Source organism: Chiloscyllium punctatum, chromosome 49 (genome assembly GCF_047496795.1).
Source record: "Chiloscyllium punctatum isolate Juve2018m chromosome 49, sChiPun1.3, whole genome shotgun sequence".
Lineage (NCBI taxonomy): Eukaryota > Metazoa > Chordata > Chondrichthyes > Orectolobiformes > Hemiscylliidae > Chiloscyllium > Chiloscyllium punctatum.
In genome coordinates this window covers 14,640,305-14,665,924 of record NC_092787.1, presented here as the reverse complement: position 1 = coordinate 14,665,924, position 25,620 = coordinate 14,640,305, and the positions used below count along the sequence as shown (strand labels likewise).

At 41.0% G+C, this 25,620-nt stretch overlaps 1 protein-coding gene across 6 annotated transcripts in view; it reads left to right on the top strand.

Annotated features, from left to right (window-relative positions):
* The window catches only part of LOC140469406 (disabled homolog 2-interacting protein-like), a 705,419-nt gene that overhangs the window by 412,298 nt on the left and 267,501 nt on the right, over nt 1-25,620 (top strand). For all 6 annotated transcript variants that reach the window (XM_072565892.1, XM_072565890.1, XM_072565891.1 and 3 more), the window contains one exon: nt 18,528-18,631. In XM_072565892.1, coding sequence (XP_072421993.1) covers nt 18,528-18,631 — 104 coding nt within the window. The remainder of the gene's footprint in view (nt 1-18,527; nt 18,632-25,620) is intronic.

The window sequence follows — 25,620 nt, the reverse complement described above, 5'->3', positions numbered from 1 at the left end:
CACTCGACTCAAAACATTAATTCTGTTTTCTCTTCTCCATATATGCTGCCAGATCTCCTGAGTTTCCCTAGAAATTTCTGATTTGGTTTCTTTATCATACAGATGGATATGCACAGGTAAAATACTCACTGATTGATGTGAATATAAGGTTAACATCAGACTAATGTTTGGAATTTCAAAATGAAATGTTATGATCAAGATTTTAGACTAATTGCCCTATTATCTCATTTGGAGGTGCCGATGTTGGACTGGCACGTACAACGTTAAAAATCACACACCAGGTTAAAGTCCAACAGGTCTATTTGGAAGCACTAGCTTTTGGAGCACTATTACAGGAGAGGTGACATTGAAGACATTCTTAGCTTTTTTAGCTGTATACTGCTGGGAGTGTAAGTCATATTTATTATAAAAGCTGTATTTCTGCAAGGTAAACTTTCAAAGGGAAGTACATTTGAAGACGCTTTAAAAAGTAGGTGATCTCAAAGGGAAGCTGTGGAAATTGAACATTTCATGCAGCGGGAGTTTGCTTTTTCTCAGTTAGGTCTATCTTGCTGAAAGTGCATTTCTTTCAGTTTAAACCAAATGAGGGCAATGTTCTATCAGTATCACAGAGAATCTGGCAGGCATCTTTATAACATATGTTGATGATGTTTTGTAGCAAAGTGCTCAAATTCTGTAGAAATGTGAAAAAAGAAGATTTAAAGGGAATTTAAGATTGGAAGTCTGGCTTTGGGGTTCTTTGGGATTAGACATTAAGCAGAATAGATGAGGAGGAACTTTGGATCAACAATCCTACTTGGAAATGTTAATTATATCCTAATAAATCAAGCCAAGTGCTTCATAGAAAAATGATTATGCACCCAGGAATTAAACAAAAACATTGAGAAGTTTGCTTGGACATTTAAACTGATTTTACACTCAGGCTAGCTCCAGTGGTAGATATAACAAGTTGGAACTGAATGCAGCAAACTTTTTATTAATCAGAACCTATGGGATCAGGAATGTGCTGGTTGATAAAGTATTCCAGTTGTTCAAGAGTAATAGAAACATAAAGCAGGGGGTATACCCATCACTGTTATACTTTATTTATAGCTGACGCCCTTCTCATGTACGCCCTAAACTGACTACTTGGATGTCATGGAGATTGCGATAGTACAGTAAACTTCCAGTATTTGATGTATTTTGTTTTTGCCAGTTTTTTTCAAGACTGCCAGTTCATAAGGTACTGTTTAAAACAAAGTTTGTTGTACTGTGATGAAACATGTTACTGTTCAAGAAGTCATGAGAGAAAATAAAAATTTTAAAAATTAAATTCACAAAAATGCAAGTTTCCTGCCTGCAACAACCCAGGAGGTATGAAGCTAATTTTATTTATCGCATTGCTTCACATTGTCCGTCATTTGGATGGCTATTTGAGTATGATGGAGTTTATCATATACTTGTTGGTAAAGTATAATAACCATTGCTGAAAGATGAGAAGCTGAAGATTTTCATCTTGCACTTATCAGAACTACCAAGCAAGAAATAAAATGGTATCCCTTTGATCAAGTTTATACAGAATGAGAAGTGAGTGCTGATTGGTTGGGCTATCTTTGGCACGAGACAATAAAAACAGTTTACTGTCGACCTTAATTCTCAGACTAGGCAGGTAGATTCTGATTGGTTAAAGTTTTACCACAAGGATAAGGCACAATTTTTTTTAATCCTTGAAAAAGATACAAGATATGAACAAATTCCTTTTGCCTACACAAAACGGGGTTCCTGAGTATCTACGAGCATAGCTTCCAGCGCATGCAAAAGCATTGTATTGTGAGCCCAACTGATGATCTTAAATTATTTTCAAGCGTAACTCTTAGCACAGTCTGTGTTATTTAATAAAATGATTTCCAATGGCAGAGTTCCCTCTAATGATGGATATATTTTTCCATTATTAGATACAATACTTATCCACCATTAGATGTGATTTTAGCTCTACTAGATATGCTGGGTAGTTGTAGCATTTTCTGTTTGTATTTCAGATTTCTGGAAAATCCAATATTTTGGTTTTGTAAACAAGTAGCTGATTCAATGTGTTGCATAGATTAGTAATTTGTATCCCTGCTTTTCAGGAAACCTATTATGATCATGTTAAGTACCAATTTTTACAGAAATAGCTAGACCAAATTGTTAATATGCGTCTTAGAAATTTTGATAAAAATGAATTATTTCTGAGTGATTAAATTCCTTGAACCTTTCAGGGGCAGTAGAGGTCTAATACTTTTAAGGCAAAATCAATTGGTTATGTTGCCGGTATGTTTAAAAAAAGTTTTAAGTAGGCTATTTATGCTATACAGGAGTGAATAGCATGTTGAAGTTAATTTGACTGATTCTTAAGCTGAAGGTACAACTGTCACTATGCTTTATGCCACTAAATTGCCTCAATTTATAAAACAATAACAATAGCTATGAGTCCAACTGCATATAGTGTGTAGTTGTTGTGCAGATTTAATGTGTTTTTCCATAATATAAAACTCAAAATAAATGATGTATGCTACAATAATCAAACTCATTTGCCTTGTTGCACAGAGCTTTCTGTTCTCTGCTATACACCTAAGGGTGTTGTTAACAGCTACAACAATTTTTAATTTCTAGCTTCTTCTGTCTGTGACAATGATTTTTTTCCCTAATCTTAACCAATAGCTTAAATTAATTTGCCACTACACATTCTGAATTTCTAATATAACATAAAAGTGATAAGATTTTTGAATGTTATGCTATTTTCCCCAAAACCTGCTGTACAATTTGTAGGTATTTTTAAGTACTGCACACTTAAACAATAACTTCACTTTTAAAATGAAATTCACAATATTCTCTTTTAGACATTTCTGTATTGCTAACAAGGAGGACAGAATGATTCGGCTTATTTGGAGCAAGAATATACGATGAGGTTTCAAAACATCAAATTGTATATTCATGCTGACCTATTGAAAGATTCACTGAATGTTAGATGCGTGGGCCTCAGTATCCAGGCTGCAGCTGGTAGTTGGACATCTGACAAAATTGGACACTAGAAGTGTATCGTACACCAGGAGAGGAGTTAACATCAGAAGGAGATTTGACATTAGAAGAAATGACAGCAGGAAGGGTTTGTAGGGTGGGGGAGAGAGGAAGTGGTATTGAGTATTGAAAATGGAAAATCTATTTGACAGTGAAAGCCAATATTGTAAGGTTTGGAAGGGTGGGGTGCAGACAGCAGAGGAGTTGTAAACATTGATAGAATATTTTCACTATCAGGAAACAAAACATTGGAAGGAGATTTGGACTATTGAAGGAGACTCTGTATCAAGCAGGGAGTGGACATCAGGAAAGAAACTAAAATTAGGAAGGGCTCCATTCTTTGCTTGAGATCAGATACCGGGAAAGTGAACATCTTGAGAAAGAGTAGACAGTGAGAGGAGAATGTACATCAAAAATGATTTGAACAAGGAGTGGAAATGGTCGTGGGAGAAGATCACATGCAGAACACAAAGTGTTGGAAACATTACCTTCTCCTTTCAACTCATGTCTCCTCTCTGCAGTTGCTGTGTTCACCTGGGGATCTGTGTTAAATGTAAAATAGATCATAAATATGATTCATGCAAGTTCAACAAAATACTGGAAATTGAACCAGTTTCTGGATAACACATCAATTGCCCACTCAAACCTATCTAGTTGGCATGTTGAACTGTGTTTCTAATTTTTAAAAATATGTTTTAAATTCCGAACCCTAAATCCAAGGCATCAAATTTTAGAAGTGACGTAAAAATCCTTGGTAAGAATACAGGACAGATTTATAGAATCATACCAGTGATAAGTGGCTTGTTATGTGGAAAAACTGAAGAACTGGGGTTGTTTGCTTTAGAGCAGCAGAATGTTATGGTGAGATTTAATAAAGGTATTGAAAATGATAAAGTGTTATGATTGAGTGAAATAAGGAAAAGCAGGCAAAAGAACCAGAAGGGATACCAGGAGAATGTTTTCTTACACAAGAAATTATGATTATCTGGAATTATTGCCTGAAAGAATAATGGAAGCAGATTCAATGGTAATTATTTAAAAGTTTGATTTTCAAACTATATTTGCACTTTTACTTGAAAAGGAAAATAATTTAGAGCTATGGGAAAACAGTAGGAGAGCAGGACTGAATGAATAGCTATTTCAAAGTGCTAGCACAAACAAGATAGGCCCAATAAACACCTCCAGTGCTGTATAATTCTTCATTTTTATGTTAGATACTTCACAGGTTAGACCATAAGACATAGGAATGGAAGCAAGGCCAGTCAGCCCATTGAGTTCACTCTGCCATTTAATCATGGTTGATGGGTGTTTCAATTCCACTTACCCGCACTCTCCCCATAGCCCTTAATTCCTAGCAAGATCAAGAATTTATCAATCTCTGACTTGAAGACACCCAATGTCCTGGCCTCCTGCGCTCCATGGCAATGAATTCCACAGGCCCACCACTCTCTGGCTGAAGAAATGTCTCCTCATTTTTGTTCTAAATTATCCCCTTTAATTTTAAGGCTGTGCTCACAGGTCCTAGTCTCCCTGCCTAATGGAAACCTCTTCCCAGCGTCCACCCTTTTTAAGCCATGCACTATTTTGTACATTTCTATTAGATCTCCCCTAAATCTTCTAAACTGAAATGAATACAATCCCAGGGACCTCAGTCGCGTATCTTACGTTAGGTCTACCATTCCAGGGATCATCAGTGTGAATCTCCACTGGACACGCTCTGCAGTGCCAGTATGTCCATCCTGAGGTGTGGGGCCCAAAATTGAACACAGCATTTCAAATGGGGCCTAACCAGAGCTTTATGAATTCTCAGAAGCATGTCACTGCTTTTATATTCAACCCTCTTGAGATAAATGATAACATTTGCTTTCTTAACCACGACTCAACCTGCAAATCAACCTTTCAAGAATCCTGGACTAGTACTCCCAGATTCCTTTGTACTTTGGTTTTGTGTATTTTCTCACCATTAAAAAAAAGTCCATGCTTGTATTGTTTTTTCTAAAGTTCAAGACCTCGCACTTGCTCATGTTGAAAAAAAACCGGTTCACTTGTTTCGTCACAAAGATTTATGGAATGAGAGGAGGAGTAACCAGATGATATACTAAATCAGTACATGTTCTTTCATCTCTCAGATGTGGATCTGAATTTCACCCAGATTGATTAAGAATGAAGTTCTCTTTTCTTAGAAGCAGTTAAAACTGAAGTATAGAAGTAGGGCAAAATAGTGATAGTCTTATACGTAGTTCACCATCTCTGGAGTTCTTTAAAATATGCAAAAAGAGCCTCAGTGGACCAGAGTTTTCAGTTGTTGGTAGTGCTTGTGACTCTGAGGAGATGTATTTCTTTTCAGTTCACTCCTACTGGCACCTACCTGATAATGTAGAAGATTGCCTGCCTATGTCCTTCCCACAAATAAGCAGAACAAAGTTAACCTGACCAGTTACCAATCTCTAACAAACCAAAACTGAAATTGCTTTAGAAACTCAGCAGGTTTGGCACCATCTGTGGTATGAAAACAGAGTTAACATTTTGCATCCATTGACTCTTCATCAGAACTGATAGTAGTAGGAAGCATAGTATTTATGCTGACATTGGGGGTGCAGGGGGGAAAGAGAGGTGAATGGATGGTGGAGACAGAGCCCAGAGCAAGACATGAAAAGAGTAGGTAAACGAGAAGATTATGGATAGAAGAAAATCTGAATAAGTGATCATGAAGACTAGGAGTGAGAAAATGGGTTAGCTGTTCTAAATGCAACCCAAATGATGTGATAATGTGCCTAGGAGTACATGGGAATGTATGACTGTGCTAAAAACAACCCATGTCATAACTGGACTGGGTGTGGAGTGGGTTAAAAAAGAACATGAAAAAACGGAATCTACAGTTATTGAACTTGATGTTGAGTCCTAGAGGTTGCAGGGACACAAGCAAGAAATGAATTGCTATTCTTTAAGCTGGCAGTGAGGCTCACTGAAATACTACAACAGGCTCCAACAGAAATGTTGCCATGGAAACATGGTGGTGTGTTGAAGTGGCAGGCAATTGAAAGCTCAGGATCATGTTTGCAGACAGAGTGTAGGTGTCCTGCAAAGTGGTCACCCAACCTATGTTTCATCTCTCCAGTGTAGAGGAGACCACATTGTACACAGTGAATACAGTAGATTAAATTGAATGAAGTACAGGTAAATAGTTTCCTCGGGAAGGTGTATCTGGGGCCTTGGATGGGAGGAGGGAGGAGGTAAACAGGCAAGTATTAAACCTTTTGCAAATGCATGGCAAGGTGCGTGGAGGTGTGAGGAAATGTTGGGAATGGAGGAGGCGCTACCCAGAGTGTCCCAGAGAGAATGGTCCCTGAAGAATGCTAATGAGTTGAGAGGGGAATGTGTGTCTGGTTATCACATTACAGGTGACAAAAATGGTGGCTTATGATTCTTTGGGTCCTTCCAGCCCACACTTATCAGCCTCTGCATCCAATCATTGTTGAGGGAGGGAAGGAAAGTTGGGAGAGCAAAAGTGTGGGAGATGGGTGGAAAATGGCTAAAAGCCCCATTGACCACGGTAGTGGGACATTGAGGGAAAAGGTGCACATTTCTGAGGCCTCTGCTGTGGATGGTGGCGTGATGTGATGGAGATAGAGAAATTGGGAGAAGCAAACTGAGTCCTTACAGGAAGCAGGGAGAGAGGATGTATAGTAGAGGTAACTGTGGGAGTTGTTGGGCTTCCAGTGTACATCGATGGCCAGTCTTTCCCTCTAAGTGGAAACAGCTGTCGAGGAAGGGAAGAGAGGAATCAGAGATGGACCAGGTAAAGGTGAAAGCAGGGTGGAAATTGCAAGTGAAATTGATAAATTTTTCCAATTCTGAACAAAAGAAGGAAGCAGCACCGATTATGTCATTAATGTACTGGAGAAAGAATTGTGGGAAGCAACCTGAGTTAGATTGGAATAAGGAATGTTCCACGTACCCCACAAAGGAACAGGCATAACTGGAGCCCATATGGGGACCCACAGCCACACTATGGACCTGAGGAAACTGAGAGGAGTTCAAGAGGAAGTTGTTCAAAGTGAGGATGAACTCTGCTAACTGGGGTAGGGTGTTGTGGTGTATGGATTGGTTTAGGCTGTCTTTCCAGGAAGAAGCTGACCATCCTGATGGGGATGGATGTGTAAAGGGATTGCATGTCCATGGTGAAGAAGAGGCAGCTGCTGCCTGCAAACTGGAAATATTGAAACTGACGTAAAGTGCATGCATATAAATGGGGAGGGACTGTACAAGGAGAGAAGAAATAGGGTCGATGTTGGATGAAATAACTTCAGCGGGGTAGGAACAGGCAGAAACAGTATGTATGACCAGGCAATCCTGTTTGTGGATTTTGGGGAGAAGGTAGAAGTGGGCTGTATGGGGTTGGGGGTCTGTGAACAGTGAGTCTGTCGAATCGGGGGAGATCCCCAAGTGAGATGAGGTTAGTGACAGTCACGAACATAATGGTCTCATGCTCAGGTGGGACCATGGTCTAGGGGTGATAGGAGGAGGTGTCCAAAAGCTGGTGTTCAGCCTGCACAATGTAGAGGTCAGACAACAACAGCCCCACCCCAGCCGATAGCCTGATGATAAAATCAGGGTTGGATCTCAGAGCATGGAGTGCAGTCAGTTCAGAAGGAGATAGTTTCAAATGGCTAAGGGGGTGGGTAGAGAAATTAAAGTGACTGATGTCACATTGACAATTCTCAATGATCAGGTTAAGTGCAGTTGTTTCATTTTATTAGTCGCTTTTATTCCTTTGAAAATCTGTAAACTGATTACATCATTCTTACCCTCAAGTTACTGAATTAGCAGTACCTACCTCACAGCTGCCCTATTTAGGTTCCATCAGTTATCTCATCACAGTCTTGATCCAAACATTAACAAAAGGTGTAACTATTAGAGGAGAAATGATTTACAACCCACAATATCAGTGCAACAAGGAGCCCCAGCAAAATTTAGCTTATTGGAGATCCAAGGGAAAACCCTCTAGTATCTGAAGTTATATCTGACATAAGATTGTGGGAGAGATTTATAGCTGTAAAGAGAGAAAACTCAACCATTTCCATCATTGTTTTATAGCACACTTTCAGTATCCCATGAAAGGACAGTGTCACAAATCCGAGAGGGAATATAGAAGGAAAAAGTGTGGAGGGGATTTGTTAGAGGGGTGCTTTTAAACATTCTTAAAAAAGTCTGTTGACATTGCTGATATCAAGAATATCCAGTATTAAAGACTGTCTCTGTCTCTGAATTGCAGCTGCAGCTGTGTCACTGGGGAGGTGTGAAATGAAGGCCAGCAACTCCCGATAGAGAGGGAGAGAAAACTGGAGAGAGAACCGCATCTTCATTTGTAAATACAGAGGAGTATTGGGGTCAGGTCATCCGTTCATGGCTTGGAATGTTCTATAAAACACAGAAATCAAACTGGTCCAGGGTAGAAAGTTACATAAAAGGAAAAATCTTACCCTTCAATTGTCTTTTTCAGGTGTACCTTAGAATATTTAGTAAAGATAGCATTGCCAGATCCAGTGATATTAGTTATTTGCATCTTAGGGCATGGTTTGGGATACAGGGATGAAAAGTTTAAAATAGTTTTACTGTGGTAGCCTTTATTCAGCAGTACACTAAGAAAATCTCTTCTGGAGTCCCACTCCAGGCATTTGTCTACATTTTTGGATTGATTCTTCAGTTTAGTACCAAGGGGCAACACTATAGGAGGAGGGAGGTGGTGGCACGGTCATAAGGTAACTGGACTCTCAATCTAGAGTACCAGACTAATGTTCTTAGGACATGGCAGATAAAATTTGAATTCTGTGAGACCTGAAATGAAAAGCTAACCTAATGCCTGTAATGTAGCCATTGTCGGTCATAATAAAAATCCATATGACTCATGATTGCCTTTTTAGGAAGAAAGTCTGCCTATTATCTCTGGCCTACATGTAACTCCAGTTCCACAGCAATATGGTTGACTCTTAACTGCTATCTGAAGTGGCTTGACAAGCTACTGGTATCAAATTGCTACAAACCAAAAACAGAAAGGAAACTAGACTAACTGCCCAGCTTCTCCCCAAGCACCAGAAACCACAAACTCTGTCCCATTCATTCTGCAAAGTCCTGTGTACTAACATCTGGAGGCTTCTTCAAACATGGGAGTGCTGTCCCACAGACTAGTGAAGCAACAGCCTGAATATCATACTCACCGTGTTAAACCTTTACAGACAGTGTTCCAGACACCATCATCCATGGATATGTCCTGTTCCACTGACCGCCTGAATTGCCATTTTCAGTGGTATACAGTCAGCAGGAAATTGGCCTAAGAACCTCCTAAGAGGCATTTAGTAACACAATTGACTGAGCTGACTAGGTGCTAAAGGGCATAACATCTAGACTAATTCTACAACAAGTGGTGAAGAAAAGTCTGTCTTGATTTAATTCTCACCAATCTAGCTGTCATGAGTGTCTATCCATGACAATATTGGTAGGATTCATTATGGAGACAAAGTCCAGTCTTCACACTGAAAATGCACTCAATTTTGTGTGGTACTATCACCATGCTAAATGATAGAAGTTTTGAACATTCTAGCAACTTGTGACTCAGAATCTATGAGATGGTGTGGGCAATCAGCAGCAGAGTAGTATTCAACCAGAATTTCTAATCTCTTAGCCTGGCAAATCCAGACCAAAGAAGAAGAATGCCTGTAGCACCAGGCATACTGAAAGAGGAGGTGTCAATATGACAAAACTACTTGCATGCCTGAACCAAAAGAGCAGAATTGAGCCATTCGCCCAACAAGGCTGCTCCGCCACTTGATCATGGCTGATATGTTTCTCAACCCCATTCACCTGCCTTCTTCCCATAACCCTTGATCCCCTTATTAATCTGCCTAACATACGATGAACGACTGAGGATCCTGGGATTGTATTCATTAGAGTTTAGAAGGTTGAGGAGAGATCTAATAGAAACTTAAAAGTCTAATGCATGGCTTAGAAAGGGTAGATGCAAGGAATTTGTTTCCGTTAGGTGAGGATACTAGGACTCATGGGCGCCGCCTTCGAATTAGAGGGGGTCAATTTAGAATGGAAATGAGACATTTCTTCAGCCAGAGAGTGTGGGCCTGTGGAATCCATTGCCACGGAGCGCAGTGAAGGGTGGGACGTTAGATATCTTCAAGGCAGAGATTGATAAATACTTGATCTCGCAAGGAATTAAGGGATACGGGGAGAGTGCAGGTAAGTGGCATTGAAATGCCTATCAGCCATGATTAAATGATGGAGTGGACTTGATGGGCCGAATGTCCTTACTTCCACTTCTATGTTTTATGGTCTTTATCAAGAACCTATCTATGTCTGTTTAAATATGCTCACTGACTTGCTCTCCACAGCCCTTTTTGGCAATAAGTTCCACAGATTCACCAAACTCAGGCTAAAGAAATTTGTTTTCTTCATAGTTCTGAATGGTTTGCCTTCACTCTGATGCTGTGCTGTCATGTCCTATTATTTCCTACCAGAAGAAACATGTTCTCCATATCCATTCTACACAAGCCTCAGTATTATGTAAACTTCAATCAGCTTCCCCTTAACCTTCTAAACGCCATCGAGTACAGACCCATTGTCTTCAAGTGTTCCTCATATGACAAGCCCTTTATCCCAGGATCTCCTCTGGACCCCTGCTCCAATACCAGCACATCCTTCCATAGATACAGGGCCCAAAACCACCTTCAACATTCCAAATGCAATCTGACCAGAGCCTTATACAGCCTCAGCAGTAACACTTCTGTTCTTGTGTTCTAGCCCTCTTGAAATGAGTATTAGCGTTACATTTGCCTTGCTAACTGCCAACTGAACCTGCATATTAATGTTTAAACAAAGCTGAACTCGGGACTCCCAAGTCCCTTTGTGCTTCAGATTTCAGAAGCATTTCCCCATTTGGAAATTCGTCTGGGCCTCTATTCTTCCTACCAGAGTTCCATCTGCCACTTTTAGCCCACTCTCCAAGCCTGCCCAAGTCCTTCTGCAGCATCCTTGCTTCCTCAGCACTATCTGCCCCTCCACCTAGCTTTGTGTCATCTGCTAATTTAGCAACCATGCCCTCAGTTCCCTTTATCCAGCTCGTGAATGTACAATGTGAATAATTGTGGTCCCTGCTGAGCTCTAGTACTCACTAGCTGCCATCACAGGAAAGATCTCTTTATACTTACTCTGTGTCTTCTGCCAGTCAGCCAATCCTCTATCCATGCCAGTATGTTGCCCCTAGTTATAGGTGCTCTTATGCTATTCAGCAGCTTCAGTGCAACACTTTGTCAAAGGCCTTCTGGAAATTCAAATTGAACATATCCACTGATTGTCTTTTGTCTAATTTGCTCGTTACCTCCTCAAAGAATTCTAGCAAATCATACCAACGACTGAAACCCATTGAGTCTGCACCATTCATAGAACGTGGGCATCACTGGTCAGCTAGCATTTATTGCCTGTCCCTAGTTGCCCTTGCAAAGATAATGGTGAGCTGCCTTCCTGAGCCACTGCAGTTCATGTGCTGTAGGTTGACCCTCAGTGACCTTAGGGAGGAAATTCCAGGATCTTGACCCAGCAACGTTGAAGGAATATATATTTCCACGTCAGGATAGTGCACGGAATGGAGGAGAACTTCCTGGTCGCCCCATGTATCTGCAGCTCTTGGCTTTTTAAATGGATATGGTCATGTGTGTGAAAGATGCTGTCTGAGGATCTTTGGTTAATTTCTACAGTTTAGATAGTACACACTGCTGCTATGGAGCATTGGTGGTGGAGGGAGTAGATGTGGTGCAATCAAGCAGGCTGCTTTGTTCTGGCTGCTGTCAAATTTCTTGAATTTTGTTAGAATTGTGCTCGTTCAGGCAGGTGGTGACTATTCCATCACACTCCTGACTTGTGCCATGTAGATGATGGACAGGCTTTGATGAGTCAGAAGTGAGTTCCTTGCCAAAGCACTCCTATCCTCTGACCAGATGTTGTATCCACTAGTTATGTGGTGAGTCCAATTGAGTTTCCAGTCAATGGTAACCTCAACGATGTTGGTACATGGGGATGCAGTGATGATAACATCACTGAATATTAAGATTCCGGAGTTAAATTGCCTTTTAATGGAGTGGAAATTTGTCAAGATAAGTGGTGTGTGAAAGATTCATTACGAATGTGTTTTTAAAAAACGACCATCTGGAGAGATAACAGGTTGCAATATGATGAAATATACAATGGATTCCCAGAACATGCTCCAAAAAGGAGTAAAACAAGTGGAATCAAGGAAAGTAACAGCATAGGTGGAATGTTGGCTGACAGAGTAAATGACGTTACTTGAGCCAAAAAAGTGCATTTCAAGCATCACTACTATGCCCAACTTTTATTCTCAATGCTCATAAGTATTTATTCCATTTTCCAGCACTTTATTGCCTTGGCATCGCAAGTATACATCCAACTACTACTTAAATGTTCTGAGGGTTTCAGGTTCTAGTGTGTTTACAGACAGTGAATTCCAGATTCTCACCAACCTCTGAGTGAAAAGGTATCCTCCTCACATCCCCTCTAAACTTCCTCCTCCTTACTTTAAATCTATGCCTCTGGTCATTTATTTCTCCACCACAGGAAAAAGTTTCTTCCTGTCTTGCCTGTCTGTGCCCCTCAATTTTATGCATAACAATCATGATTCCCTCAGTCCTCCTCCAAAGAAAACAACTCCAGCCTAACCAAACTCTCTTCATAACTGAAACCCTCCAGCCCAGCCAACATTCTGACAAATCATCTCTGCGCCATTTCCGGTGCAATTGTAGCCCTCATGAAATGTGGATTCCAAAACTACACAAATATCCTACTATGGGAAAACCCAGCACATCAGCGTAAAGTGAAAGGCTGAAGCACTACAACCATAAATACTAAATGGATGATTCATTCCGTCTCCTGAAGTTTCTATCATCACAACTGACTGTATTACTTTTTGTATATCCAGAAGTAGTATCACACACAGCCAAAAATGGTCTTTGAGAACATTCTGGCTATAGTACTGAAGACTTGCATTTCAGAATAGCTATATGCCCCTTGCAAAGCTGGTCTAGTACAGCTACAACATGTACATCTACTGGTCAATGTGAGAAATTGTCCAAGTATATTCTATCTGCCTCTTCCCTTTAACGAGGGATTCCAATTCCTTGTTAAACCACGGCTCCCTCACACGACCCTTTCCCCCCTGCCTGACAGGTACATATTTATCAAGGATACTCAATAGTTGCTCCTTGAACAAGCTCCACATATCAATTGCGCCCTTGCCTTGAAGCCTACTTTTCCAAGCCATGCATCCTAAGTCGTGCCTCACCGCATCATAATTTCCCTGCCCCCAGCTATAACTCTTGCTCTGCAGTGCACACTTATCCCTCTCCATCACTAGAGTAAAAGTCACTGAATTGTGGTCACTGTCCCCAAAGTGCTCACCTTCCTCCAATTCTAACGCCTGGCCTGGTTCGTTACCCAGAACCAAATCCAGTATGGCTTCACCTTTTGTTGGCCTGTCTACATATTGTATCAGGAAACCCTCCTGCACACATTGGACAAACACCGACCCATCTAATGAACTCGAGCTATAGCTTTCCCAGTCAATATCAGGAAAGTTAAAGTCCCCCATAACAACCTCCCGATTACTTTCACTCTTCTCCTGAACCATCCTCGCAATCCTTTCTTCTACGTCTCTCGGACTATTAGGAGGCCTGTAGAAAATTCCTAACAGGGTGACCTCACCATTCCTATTCCTAACCTCAGCCCAAACTACCTCAGATGGCGAGTCTTCATCCATCGTGCTTTCCACCGCTGTAATACTATCTTTGACAAGCAATGCCACACCTCCCCTTCTTTTACCCCCACCTCTGACCCTACTAAAACATTTAAACCCTGGAACCTGCAACAGCCAATCCTGTCCCTGTTCTACCCATGTCTCCCATGTAATAGCCACAACATCAAAATCCCAGGTACCAACCCACACTGCAAGTTCACCTACCTTATTTTGTATACTTCTTGCATTGAAATATACACACTTCAAGCTACTTTCCTGTTTACAGGCACCCTCCTTTGAGATTGATGCCAAGTTCCTAACCTCCCTACACTCCAGATCCTGCACACCAGCTACAGTCCAGGTTCCCATGCCCCTGCAGAGTTAGTTTAAACCTCCCCCCAAGGATACTGGTGCCCCTCAGGTTCAGGTGTAGACCATCCTGTTTATAGAGGTCCCACCTTCCCCAGAAAGAACCCCAGTTATCAAGATACCGGAATCCCTCCCTCCTGCACCAACCCTGTAGCCACGCATTTAACTATCCCTTGACATTGAATGGCATTACCATTGCTAAATCATTCATTGTCAATATCCTGGGGACTACCATTGACAGGAAACTGATATAGGCCAGTCCTCAATACTAGAGGTTAGGAATTCTGCAGCAAATAACTCACTTTTTGTCCCCAAAAACCTGTCCACCATCCACAGGGCACAAGACAGGAGTCGTTCCAATAGCATTTACAAAGCTCATCACCATCCAGTACAAAACAATCCATTTGATTAGCACCCCATCCTTCACTTGTAGCATTCACTCCCTTCATCACCAATGCTCAGTAATTTAAGTGTGTACCATTGAAAAAATCCACTGCAGTAACTCACTAAGATTTATCTGATAGTACCATCCAAACCCAAAATGTTTGCCATTTAGAAAGACAAGGATAACATGAATATGGGAATGCCAACACCTGCAAGTTCTATTCCATTCATTCACTGTTGTCAAAATTCTGGAACTCCTTTTTAGTCCCTACATCCAAATGACTGCAATGTTTAAAGGAGTCAGCTCACCATCAAGGGTAATTAGAAATGGGGAACAAATGCTGGCCTAGCCAGTGACACCCATACCCCATTAACAATTTTTAAAATACTGCTCAAGTTCTCTTAAGACAAACCATTCATCTCTGAAAGTAATCTAGTAACCCGTGTCTGAACAGTCTCTAGTGCAATGACATCCCTCCTCAAAATTGCACTCAATACTGCAGGTATGATCTCTAATGTCTTGTACTGTTGCAGCAACACTTGTCTACTTTTATTCTATTTTCCTTTAGCAATAAATGTCTGTCTTATTACTGCTGTACTGGTATATTAGTTTTCTGCAATTTGTGCACCAAGCCACAGATTCCTCTGTACTGAAGCACCCTGAAATTTATCTACATTTGGATAATAAGTTACCTTTTTATTCTTCTGAGTTGAAAATGTTTTGCTGGAAAAGCGCAGCAGGTCAGGCAGTATCCAAGGAACAGGAGAATCGAGGTTTCGGGCATCAGCTCAGGAAGAAGATTGCAGGTTAGGAAGGCAGTGCTGAGTTTGAGGGATTTGACTGAGACAAGGTGGGGGGAGGGGAAATGAGGAAACTGAAGAAATCTGAGTTCATCCCTTGTGGTTGGAGGGTTCCCAGGCGGAAGATGAGGCGCTCTTCCTCCAACCATTGTGTTGCCATGGTCTGGCGATGGAGGAGTCCAAGGACCTGCATGTCCTTGGTGGAGTGGGAAGGGGAGTTGAAGTGTTGGGCTACGGGGTGGTTGGGTTGGTTCTTCCTGACCTCTCCGCCCCCACCCCACTCCGGCCTATCACCCTCACCTTGTCCTCCCTCCACCTATCGCATTCCCAACGCCCCTCCCCCAAGTCCTTCCCTACCTTTTATCTTAGCCTGCTGGACACACTTTCCTCATTCCTGAAGAAGGGCTCATGCCCGAAACGTCAATTCTCCTGTTCCTTGGATGCTGCCTGACCTGCTGTGCTTTTCCAGCAACACATTTTCAGCTCTGATCTCCAGCATCTGCAGTCCTCACTTCCTCCTCGAAGATTTTTATTCTTCTGACCAAAATAGATAACTTCACTTATCCACATTAAATTCCACCTGCCAATTTTGGCCCAAGAACCTAACCAATCCATATCTAATTGTACATTTTTTAATTTCTTTCTTGCAACTTACTTTCCCACCTATTTTAATGTCATCTGCAAATTTGACTCCAGTACTTTCCATTGCTGCATCCAAGTCATGAATATAAATTGCAAATATTTGGGGCCCATGGACCAATCCTGTGGCACACCTTGCCAACCAGGAAATGACCAATTAATCCAAATTCTTTTCATTCTGTCAGTAGGGTGTCCTCAATCAAAATTAATAAATTCCCCCAAACCTTAGTTCCTATTTTGTCTTCTATTTATAAGAGTCACACTTCTTCCTTACACTTAATCCCTTTTTCCTTCCTTAATTAGTTTTAATTTTACTCATGCTGCTATCGAAGAGGAGCATAAGAATTTAAGAAATAAGAGTCGGCTTTGCAGCTTCACGCGATGCAACAAAATCATGGCTAATCTGCCTAGGACTCAAATCCGTTTTCATGTCAACTTAGCACAGCTATCAATTTCCTGATATTTCAAAATATGTCTACCTCCATTTTAAATCTATCCTTCACAACTCTTTAAGGTAGATGAGGAACAGTAACTCATCTTCCACCTCATCTTACATCCATCAGGACTCAATACTGAGTTTAACAGTACATGAACAGCTTCCTCCATGTTAGTTACTTACTCCTAGATCCTGCTTTGAATGGGTTGCTCCCAACACAACTGACCCATTTTCAATCATTTACACTTCTTGTCAGCACCCTGCCCAGCATTTTTGTCTTTGTTTGCCTACTGTAGGGGTTGTAATGAGGTCAGCCAGTTAGACCCCATAGAATATGAGATTCCAGATTGGGGCAGTTAATCTGATCCAATCAGGGAGACTGAGCTGACATAATACGATAAATGTCAAGGATATTGGATTCCTGAATGCCTGACTCAGTGAGAGCACTGTTTTCAAAGGCTATGCATTTGTGAATAAAGTTTGATTGGTGATGGGATGCCAGCCTCTGAATTATTTCACCTGTCCCTTTTTCTCCTGTCTTTGGGCAGTGTCTCCTTGTACTCTATTCACCCAGCTCCTTCCATCAACATAAATACTAGCCTTTATAAACCATTTTCAGTTCTGATGAAGGCTCACTGGACTCAAAACATTATTTCTGTTTTTCTCTGTACAGATACTGCTAGATCTGCTGGGTTTCTCTCTCACTTTCCGTTATTGTATTTTTTTTAAAACATAGGGACCAAAACTGTGCACAGTATTCTAGATGCAGCCTCACCAACAACCTGTACAGTTGTAACAAGAATTCCCTGTTTTTAAACTCCAACTAGCTGGTAATAAAGGCCAAAATTCAATTGGCCTTGACAAAGCTTTGACAGAGGGTCAGTTAGACTAGAAACGTCACCTCTTTTCTCTCCTTACAGATGCTACCAGACCTGCTGAGATTTTCCAGCATTTTCTGTTTTGGTTCCAAAATTCCATTTGCCTGTTTACTGCATTGCATACTAACCTTTTTGTTTCATGAACAAGAATACCCAGATCCCTTTCTGCTATTCTTTTTTGGAGTCTCTCTCTGTTAAATAATTTTCTCCCTTTTGATTCTTCCTACCAAATGCAGTTTCCTACATTAAACTCCATATGCCAAGTTGTTACGCACTCATTCAGCTTATCCATATCCACTTTTAGGTTCCTTATGTAATCATCACAACATGTTTTATATCATTAGTAAATATGGATATATTGCAGTCTCTCTACTCTCCAAGTCATTAACATAGTAAATAATTGAGGTTCAGGGAGTTCTGGTGTGCTGGTCAACATTCTGCCCTCAACCAGTGCCACCACAAAAATTATTGCCTGTTACTTGTGACTCTTGTGCACGTTATATGACAGCTGTGTTTGGCTGTATTACAAAAATTGGCAACATAAACTGTGGTATGAAAGAAAGTTGTTACATCTAGCATATGATTTGGTAGAACACTTGCCAATTATCTTTTCTAATTTTCTCCCTATTCATTTCTGTTTCTGCTGCAGTGACAATAACATGCCAAGTCTTCATTCCAAAGGTTCTCAGAACACTTTTCTTTTAACATTGTCTCAGCTATCCATTTCCTGTGTGTAAACCATGACAGCAGTTGTTAGTTGCATAGTAAATTATGGAGAGCATTAGAGCTGAGCTCACTGTAATCTTCAACAGAATTTCAAGCAAGCTTATTTTGCCACCAGGCCAATCATCAGGCTGATGATCTTCACTTCCTGGCATAAAGACATTAATATCAATTGTAACATGTTAAAGACATTAACATCAATTGTAACATGACTAACACCATTCCACGTGACTGCACGAATCACTGGGGTTTTCTTAGTCTGTTGGCTCAGTACTACAGCATAATACGCATTACCAAGCATACAATTAAAATTTAAATTAAAATACATCAAAACTTGTTCAAATTCCAGCAACAATAAGTTTATGTGAAAATGATCTTGAAACAATAAAGTTTTCTAGGTAGATATCTTGTCATAGTCACCAAAATAGATTTGTCAATGTCTTCTTCATAGATTCTCCAATTGAGAGGCCTGGCCGGAGACGCAGCATGCCGGGGAACACTCCCGAGGATAACCCCACCGTGGAACCACCCACTTCTACATCCTTTCGTGTGACGGTAAAACTGTTTAAAAATTTAACGACTAGGTTAAGACTATTTGTTTGAATTTCTATCATTTGAAATATTTAATTTCCCTGGTCCTATCTCACTTATATGTGCCCCGGGCCATTTTTAACTCCCCAGCTTTAAACTTAACCCCTGCCTGAGTCCAGTATCAATGATGCAAGCTTGGTGGGTAAATGCAAGACAGTGCAGCCACGCACTCAGAAACAATTTACAGCAGTGGGTTAAGAAGGTGGGACAGCTTAGGGTAGAGCAGAAAAGGACATTAAACAGTTCAATACAAAGTATGGAACCTTAGGGCTTTAGTTTTAGTTATTATACATTGGTTAAGAGTGCTCCACCTTCTTACTCGCTAGAAAATTATTTATTAAAAATTAACTTGTCTGCCCTCTTCTGGTCTGTTCCTCTTTCACATCTTGTGCTCTGCCAAATGAAATCACAAGACTTTAAAATATAGTCATAACCCACTGTTATTAAACACAAATTTGAATTTATGTTTTTTTTGAGGCTCTGTTTTGCTTAGTGCAAGACCAGCAAGGGTCAGGTGAAAGTTCCCTACAAGGATATGAAACACTTGCACGCTTTGTTCTCACCAGACACAATTCTTGCTGTCTTACTGTTTGACGTTTCTTCTATGTAAAATGCCATGAGATATTCATTTGCTATGTTATGTATCTGCAAATTCCTGTTGTTACCTTGATTTATGAAATAGCCATTAGATCCACTCTGACTTACCCGTGCAATCTCACATTTATCCATTTTCTAAATAATTTGGACACAAATAGTAATTCTTGTGATGGATTATAATGCAAGTTTAGAAGGATAAAGACCCAAGAGTGGTGAAATATCTATGCATGAAATGTTATGTCTTCTTCTTCAAATTAAAGCCCAGAACTGGAAAAAAAACAAAATGAACTACCTGATTGAAATATAGGCCCGGATTTTCCACTGACTGGATGGTCATTATTCTCGTGTAGGTAGGAGCTAAGCATCGGGACTTCCAATCACAGCAAACTCCAAAGGAATTAGAGTGACTGAGTTATAGGATGTTACAGGATGGAAAGAGGCCCTTTGGCTTGTTATATTCATGCCAGTCATCAAACATTCATCTATTCTAATCCCATTTTCGAGCACTTGGTCCATTGTGTTGCATGCTATGGCATTTCAAGTGTTCGTCTAAATCATTCTTAAATGCCTTGAGGATTCCTGCCTTTATTATCCTTTCAGGCTTTGAGTTCCAAATATCCACAATTCTCTGGGTGAAAATATTTCTCAACTCCTCTATAAACCTCCCACTTCTTACCTTAGAACTGTACCCATGATTATTGACCCCTCCGGTAAGGGTAAAAGCTTCTCTTTGTCTACCCTGTCTGTGCCCTCAGAACTTCATAAACCTCCATCTGATTTTATCTAAGGCTTCTCAACTTTAATTAAATCAACCCCAGTCTATCTAGTTTCTTTTCATAGCTAAATTGCTCCAGCCCAGGCAACATCATAGTGAATCTCCTCTTCACCTTCCCAAGTACAAATGTATCCATCCTGCAGTGCAATGACCAGAACCACATACAGTACTCCAACTAATTTCCTGGGAAATTGTATTTTCTGTTGGCCAATTCCATTGCACCTGGAGCCCTCCACAAGGCCCTATTTAAGTCAAAGATTTCAGAGTTCCAGTGAAATTAATTAAAACAATTACAGGAAATGTTGGACTATTAAATGTTGCCCACTGCCTTATAAATATAAAACTGATTCCACAGTTAAGTGTCTTACTCCCAACAACATCTCCTCCCTGATTTCAACCTGAACCTCTGCTGCAGGACCTGACACCAGCCCCCCGCTTCCTGTAGTGGACCCAACCTGAAACCCCAGTCCCTCCCAACAGACCCAACATAATTTCTCGCAGCCACCCCAATCTACCTGAAACACCTGCATCCCTTGCCTTTCCACCTTGCACTCTGAAAACCTATCCAACTGGCTCCCTACCCACCTGCAGCCTACCTATTTGGCAACCTACCCCCTATTCATCTGGCATTTTAGCATTGGCACTCTACTTAACTGGCACCTGGCCCACATGGTATCCTATTACCTAACATCCTACCCCTATCCATGTGCTGTCCACTCAGATGGCACCCTACTTACCTCATACCCCATCCAGCTGGCATTCTGACCTGGTACCCTACTCGCTTTTCTTCTGGCATCATATCCCAGCATCCTGTACCCTCCCCAGCTGGTACCTGACCCTGACCCCAGTATTCTTCTGGTACCCTACACTACCACCAGTTTAACATCACATTTACCTTAAGAACTTACGGTTTGACAGCAGCTGTCAGGGTGACCGTTTGGACCCTTAAATTTCTGAATATAAAAGCTGACTGCTGTGAGAAGGTGGCATGCTTTGCTTTCCAGTCACAACTCTGTGCTGAAAAAGAACTGTCAGAATGGAAGTACAGCAGTACATTTCTTAGGGAGCTTCGAGTGCAATCTTCTCTCAGAAAGGGAGGACCCTGCTTTCATTAAAAAATAATCAATGGCCAGCCCCTAGGTGTAGTCACAACAGGGTTATATTCCAAACTGACATTTCCATCTGGAATGTGACCCATTGTAAAGTGCCCATTTTTAAGAATCATTGTATAAGGCTGCTAAGTTCCAGAAATTAACTTTAGTCAGATTGAACATAGAAGTTAATCATGAAATCCATAACATACAGGTCTGAAAAAAAAATTGGCTTTATTTAATTCATAATAAGCACCAACACGCTTTTTTAAAAGAAGAAATAATACTCTAGTAAGGGTATAAAATAGAACAAGATATTAAAACCAACTTTTAATCTCTTGGAATACTTCGAGAATTGTGTTATAAAAAGAACTTTCACATGACTTTACCTAAAAAAAAAACTAAGTAAACCTCGACCAGAAGTGATTAATTTTTTGCGTTTGTCTCAAATCAGATGGATGTTGACTTATCAATAAAGGTTATCTATCATAAAACCCTTCTTGCTTGTGCTATCTTAGAACTTAAAGCCATAACCAACTCAAAATGCAAATCCCATCAAAACCATCTATTTCAAAACTAGAAATAAAGTAGTTTATGTGGCTACAAATTTGACACAGTCTCTTGCTAGTAAATTACATTTTATTGAGGTACTCGGTTTTATACTTAAACAAAAGTCATAGAATCATAGAGTGAGAGGGACTGAAGGGGGTTTCTGCAGCAACAGGCGGGATTTGAGGATGGTGTGTTGCCTTCCTCGTGCCGGGATCCAGGATGTCACGGACAGAGTGCAGGGAATCCTCAATGGGCAAAGGTGAAGAGCCAGAGGTGGTGGTGCATGTCGGCACAAATGACGTCAGGAAGAAAAGGAGGGACATTCTACAGCGGGACTCCAGAGAACTCGGAAGAAGGCTGAAAAGCAGGACTTCCAGGGTGGTTATCTCCAGTTTGCTTCCAGTTCCTCGGGCTGGTGAGGGCAGGAACAGGGAGATAATGGATTTGAATGTGTGGCTGAGGAAATGGTGCAGGAAGCAAGGATTTAACTTCTTGGATCACTGGGGTATGTTTTGCGGTAAGGATACATTATACAAGAGGGACGGGTTGCACCCTAATAGGTGAGGGACCAGCATTCTGGCAGGCAGCACAAACTTGAAATTCAAAAAGGAAGGTATAGGGAAAGTGAGAATAAGAGAAGTTAAGAAAGACAACAGAATCAACAGAGCAGAAAACTCAAGAAGGGATCATACAATATGATCAAGTGAAATAGGGATTGATAGGATGGGTGAGAGGGGAGTACCAAATTAAAAATATTATGTATGAATGCACGAAGCATAGATATAAGGTGGATGAGCTTGAGGCTCAGTTGGAAATAGGCAGGTATGATGATGTGGGGATAACTGAGACATGGCTTCAAGTGGACAGGGCCTGGAAGATGAATATTCAAGTCTATACGTGCTATTGAAAGGACAGACTGATGGGCAGAGGGGGTGGGTTGGCCCTGTTGGTGAGGAATAATATTCAGTCCCTTGTGAGGTAGGACATAGAATCAGGAGATGTAGAGTCTGTATGGATAGAGCTGAGAAATTCCTAGGGTAGAAAGACCCTAATGGGCGTTATCTACAGGCCCCTAAACAGTAGTCTGGATGTAGGGTGAAAATTGAATAAGGAGTTGAAATTGGCCTGTCGCAAAGGTATTACTACAGTTGTTCTGGGGGATTTCAAAATGCAGGTAGACTGGGGGAATCAGAATGGTATGGACTCCAAGAAAGGGAGTTTGTGGAGTGCCTCAGAGATGGATTCTTAGAACAGCTTGTACTGGAGCCTACAAGGGAGAAGGCAATTCTGGTTCTGGTATTGTGCAATGAACTGGATTTGATCAGGTACCTTAAAGTAAAGGAGCCATTAGGAGGTAGTGACCATAATAAGTTATAGTCTGCAATTTGAGAGGGAGAAGGGAGAATTGGAAGTGTCAGTATTGCAGTTGAACAAAGGGAATTATGGAGCTATGAGGGAGGAGCTGGCCAAAGTTTAATACCCTAGCAGCGATGGCAGTGGAACAACAATGGCAGGTATTTCTGGGTATAATGCAGAAGGTGCAGGATCAGTTCATTCCAAAGAGGAAGAAAGATCCTAAGGGGAGGCAGGGGCAGCTGTGGCTGATAAGGGAAGTTAAGGACTATATAAAGATAAAAGAGAAGTATGGCATAGCAAAGATAAGCAGGAAGCTGGAGGACTGGGAAACTTTTAAAAAGCAATGGGCGATAACCTGGTGAGACCGCACTTGGAGTATTGTGTGCAGTTTTGGTCTCCAAATTTGAGGAAGGACATTCTGGCTATTGAGGGAGTGCAGTGTAGGTTCACGAGGTCAATTCCTGGAATGGCAGGACTGTCATATGTTGAAAGATTGGAGCGACAGGGCTTGTACGGACTTGAGTTTAGAACCGAGTTGAGCAGAAACGTCTTCACATAGAGAGTAGTGGATATATGGAATGCTGTGCTCCAGAAGGCAGTGGAGGCCAAATCTTTGACTACTTTCAAGAAAGAGATTGATAGAGCTCTTAAAGATAGTGGAATCAAGGGTTATTGGGAAAAGGCAGGAACAGGATACTGATTGCAGATGATCAGCCATGATCACAATGAATGGTGGTGCTGGTTCAAAGGGCCGAATGGCCTACTCCTGTACCTATTGTCTATAGACATGTACACCACGGAAACACATCCTTTGATCCAACTAGTCCATGCCAGCCAGATATTGTAACCCATCTAGTCCCAATTGCCAGCACTTGGCCATATCCCTCTAAACCCTTCCTATTCATATACCCATTCAGATGCCTTTTAAATGTTGTAATTGTATCAGCCTCCACTACTTCCTGTGGCAGCTCATATGCACACTACCCTCTACGTGAAAAAGTTACCCCTTAGGTCCCTTTTAAATTTTTCCCCTCTTACCCTAAACCTGTGCCCTCTAGTTGTGGACTCTCCCACCCCGGGGAAAATACTTTGTCTATTTTCCTTATCCATGCCCCTCATGATTTTAAAAACCTCTATAAAGTCACCCCTCAGCCTCTGACACACCAGGGAAAACAGCCCCAGCCTATTCAGCCTCTCCCAATAGTTCAAATCTTCCAACCCTGGCAACATCCTTGTAAATCTTTGCTGAACCCTTTCAAGTTTCACAACATCCTTCCGATAGGAAGGAGACCAGAATTGCACGCAATATTCCAACAGTGGCCGAACCAATGTCCTGTACAAACGCAACATGACCTCCCAACTCCGGTACTGCATACTCTATCCAGTAAAGGAAAGCATACCAAACGCCGCCTTCACTATCCTATCTACCTGCGACTCCACTTTTAATTAACTATGAACCTGCACTGCACGATCTCTTTGTACAGCAACGCTCCCTAGGACCTTACTATTAGGTATATAAGTCCTGCTGTGATTTGCCTTTCCAAAATGCAGCACCTGGCATTTATCTGAATTAAACTCCATCTGCCACTCCTCAGCCCATTGGCCCATCTGATCAAGATTCCATTGTAATCTGAGGTAACCTTCTTCGCTGTCCGCTACACCTCCAATTTTGGTGTCTGTTTTCATGGACATCAGAAGAGTTCTAATTTTGTACATTTGACAATATCTTCTGGCAGGTGTATTTAGATTGTGAATGAATGTGCATGCCAGATATATAGAATATCTCAATGTATGTGTAATCGGCAAATTTCTTGTGTTGAAAACCAGTAGGATCTATGGAAAACTTCAGAAGCTGGAAATCTGAAATGGAAACAGCAGGTCAAGCAAGAGAGAAACCGTTTCACAAATGTTGGCAGGCATGCTGAGTATTTCCAGCGTTCTCCTATCATTTCAGATTCATGTAAATTTTAATGCATTCCTCACTACATGTTGGTTTCTGTAAAATAGAGACAAGTTTTTTTTAACAGTATCATTAAAATGATTATTGAATTCAGAATAGGCTTGCTGAGTTGAGCTCAAATCTTTTAAGTGTTTATTGTCTTTTGAAGTACTCCTAAAGTGAAATTTCTCTTCGTGATGCACATTCATGATCACACAGACCCTTAAATCACAAGCCAGTATAAAGTAACCTTCATTAAAGCTGAAAAATAAATGGCCGTTCCAACATTATGCTATCATTTGTATCCAGATCAGATGCTTGCAATCTTTAGTTCATAGCACCTGATTGAATAGTTAAAATAAATGTATAATCATATCAACACACCCTGTTGAAATAACTTGGTTTACTGCCACATGCATTCTCCTTAGAAAGAAGATAGCTCTATAAAGTGTTTTGTCTAGTTATATCTTACAAACAACTCCTTTGTCACTAATAACACAGTGAAACAGTGTAACAATATCAACTAGATTATCTTGTTGGATAGTATCTGATCTATAATATTGATGGCAAGGAGATTGTCTGTTGAAGGTATTTTTCCAGTCTCTCTTTAGTACTTACTGTAATAAAAAGGAGACATTCATTG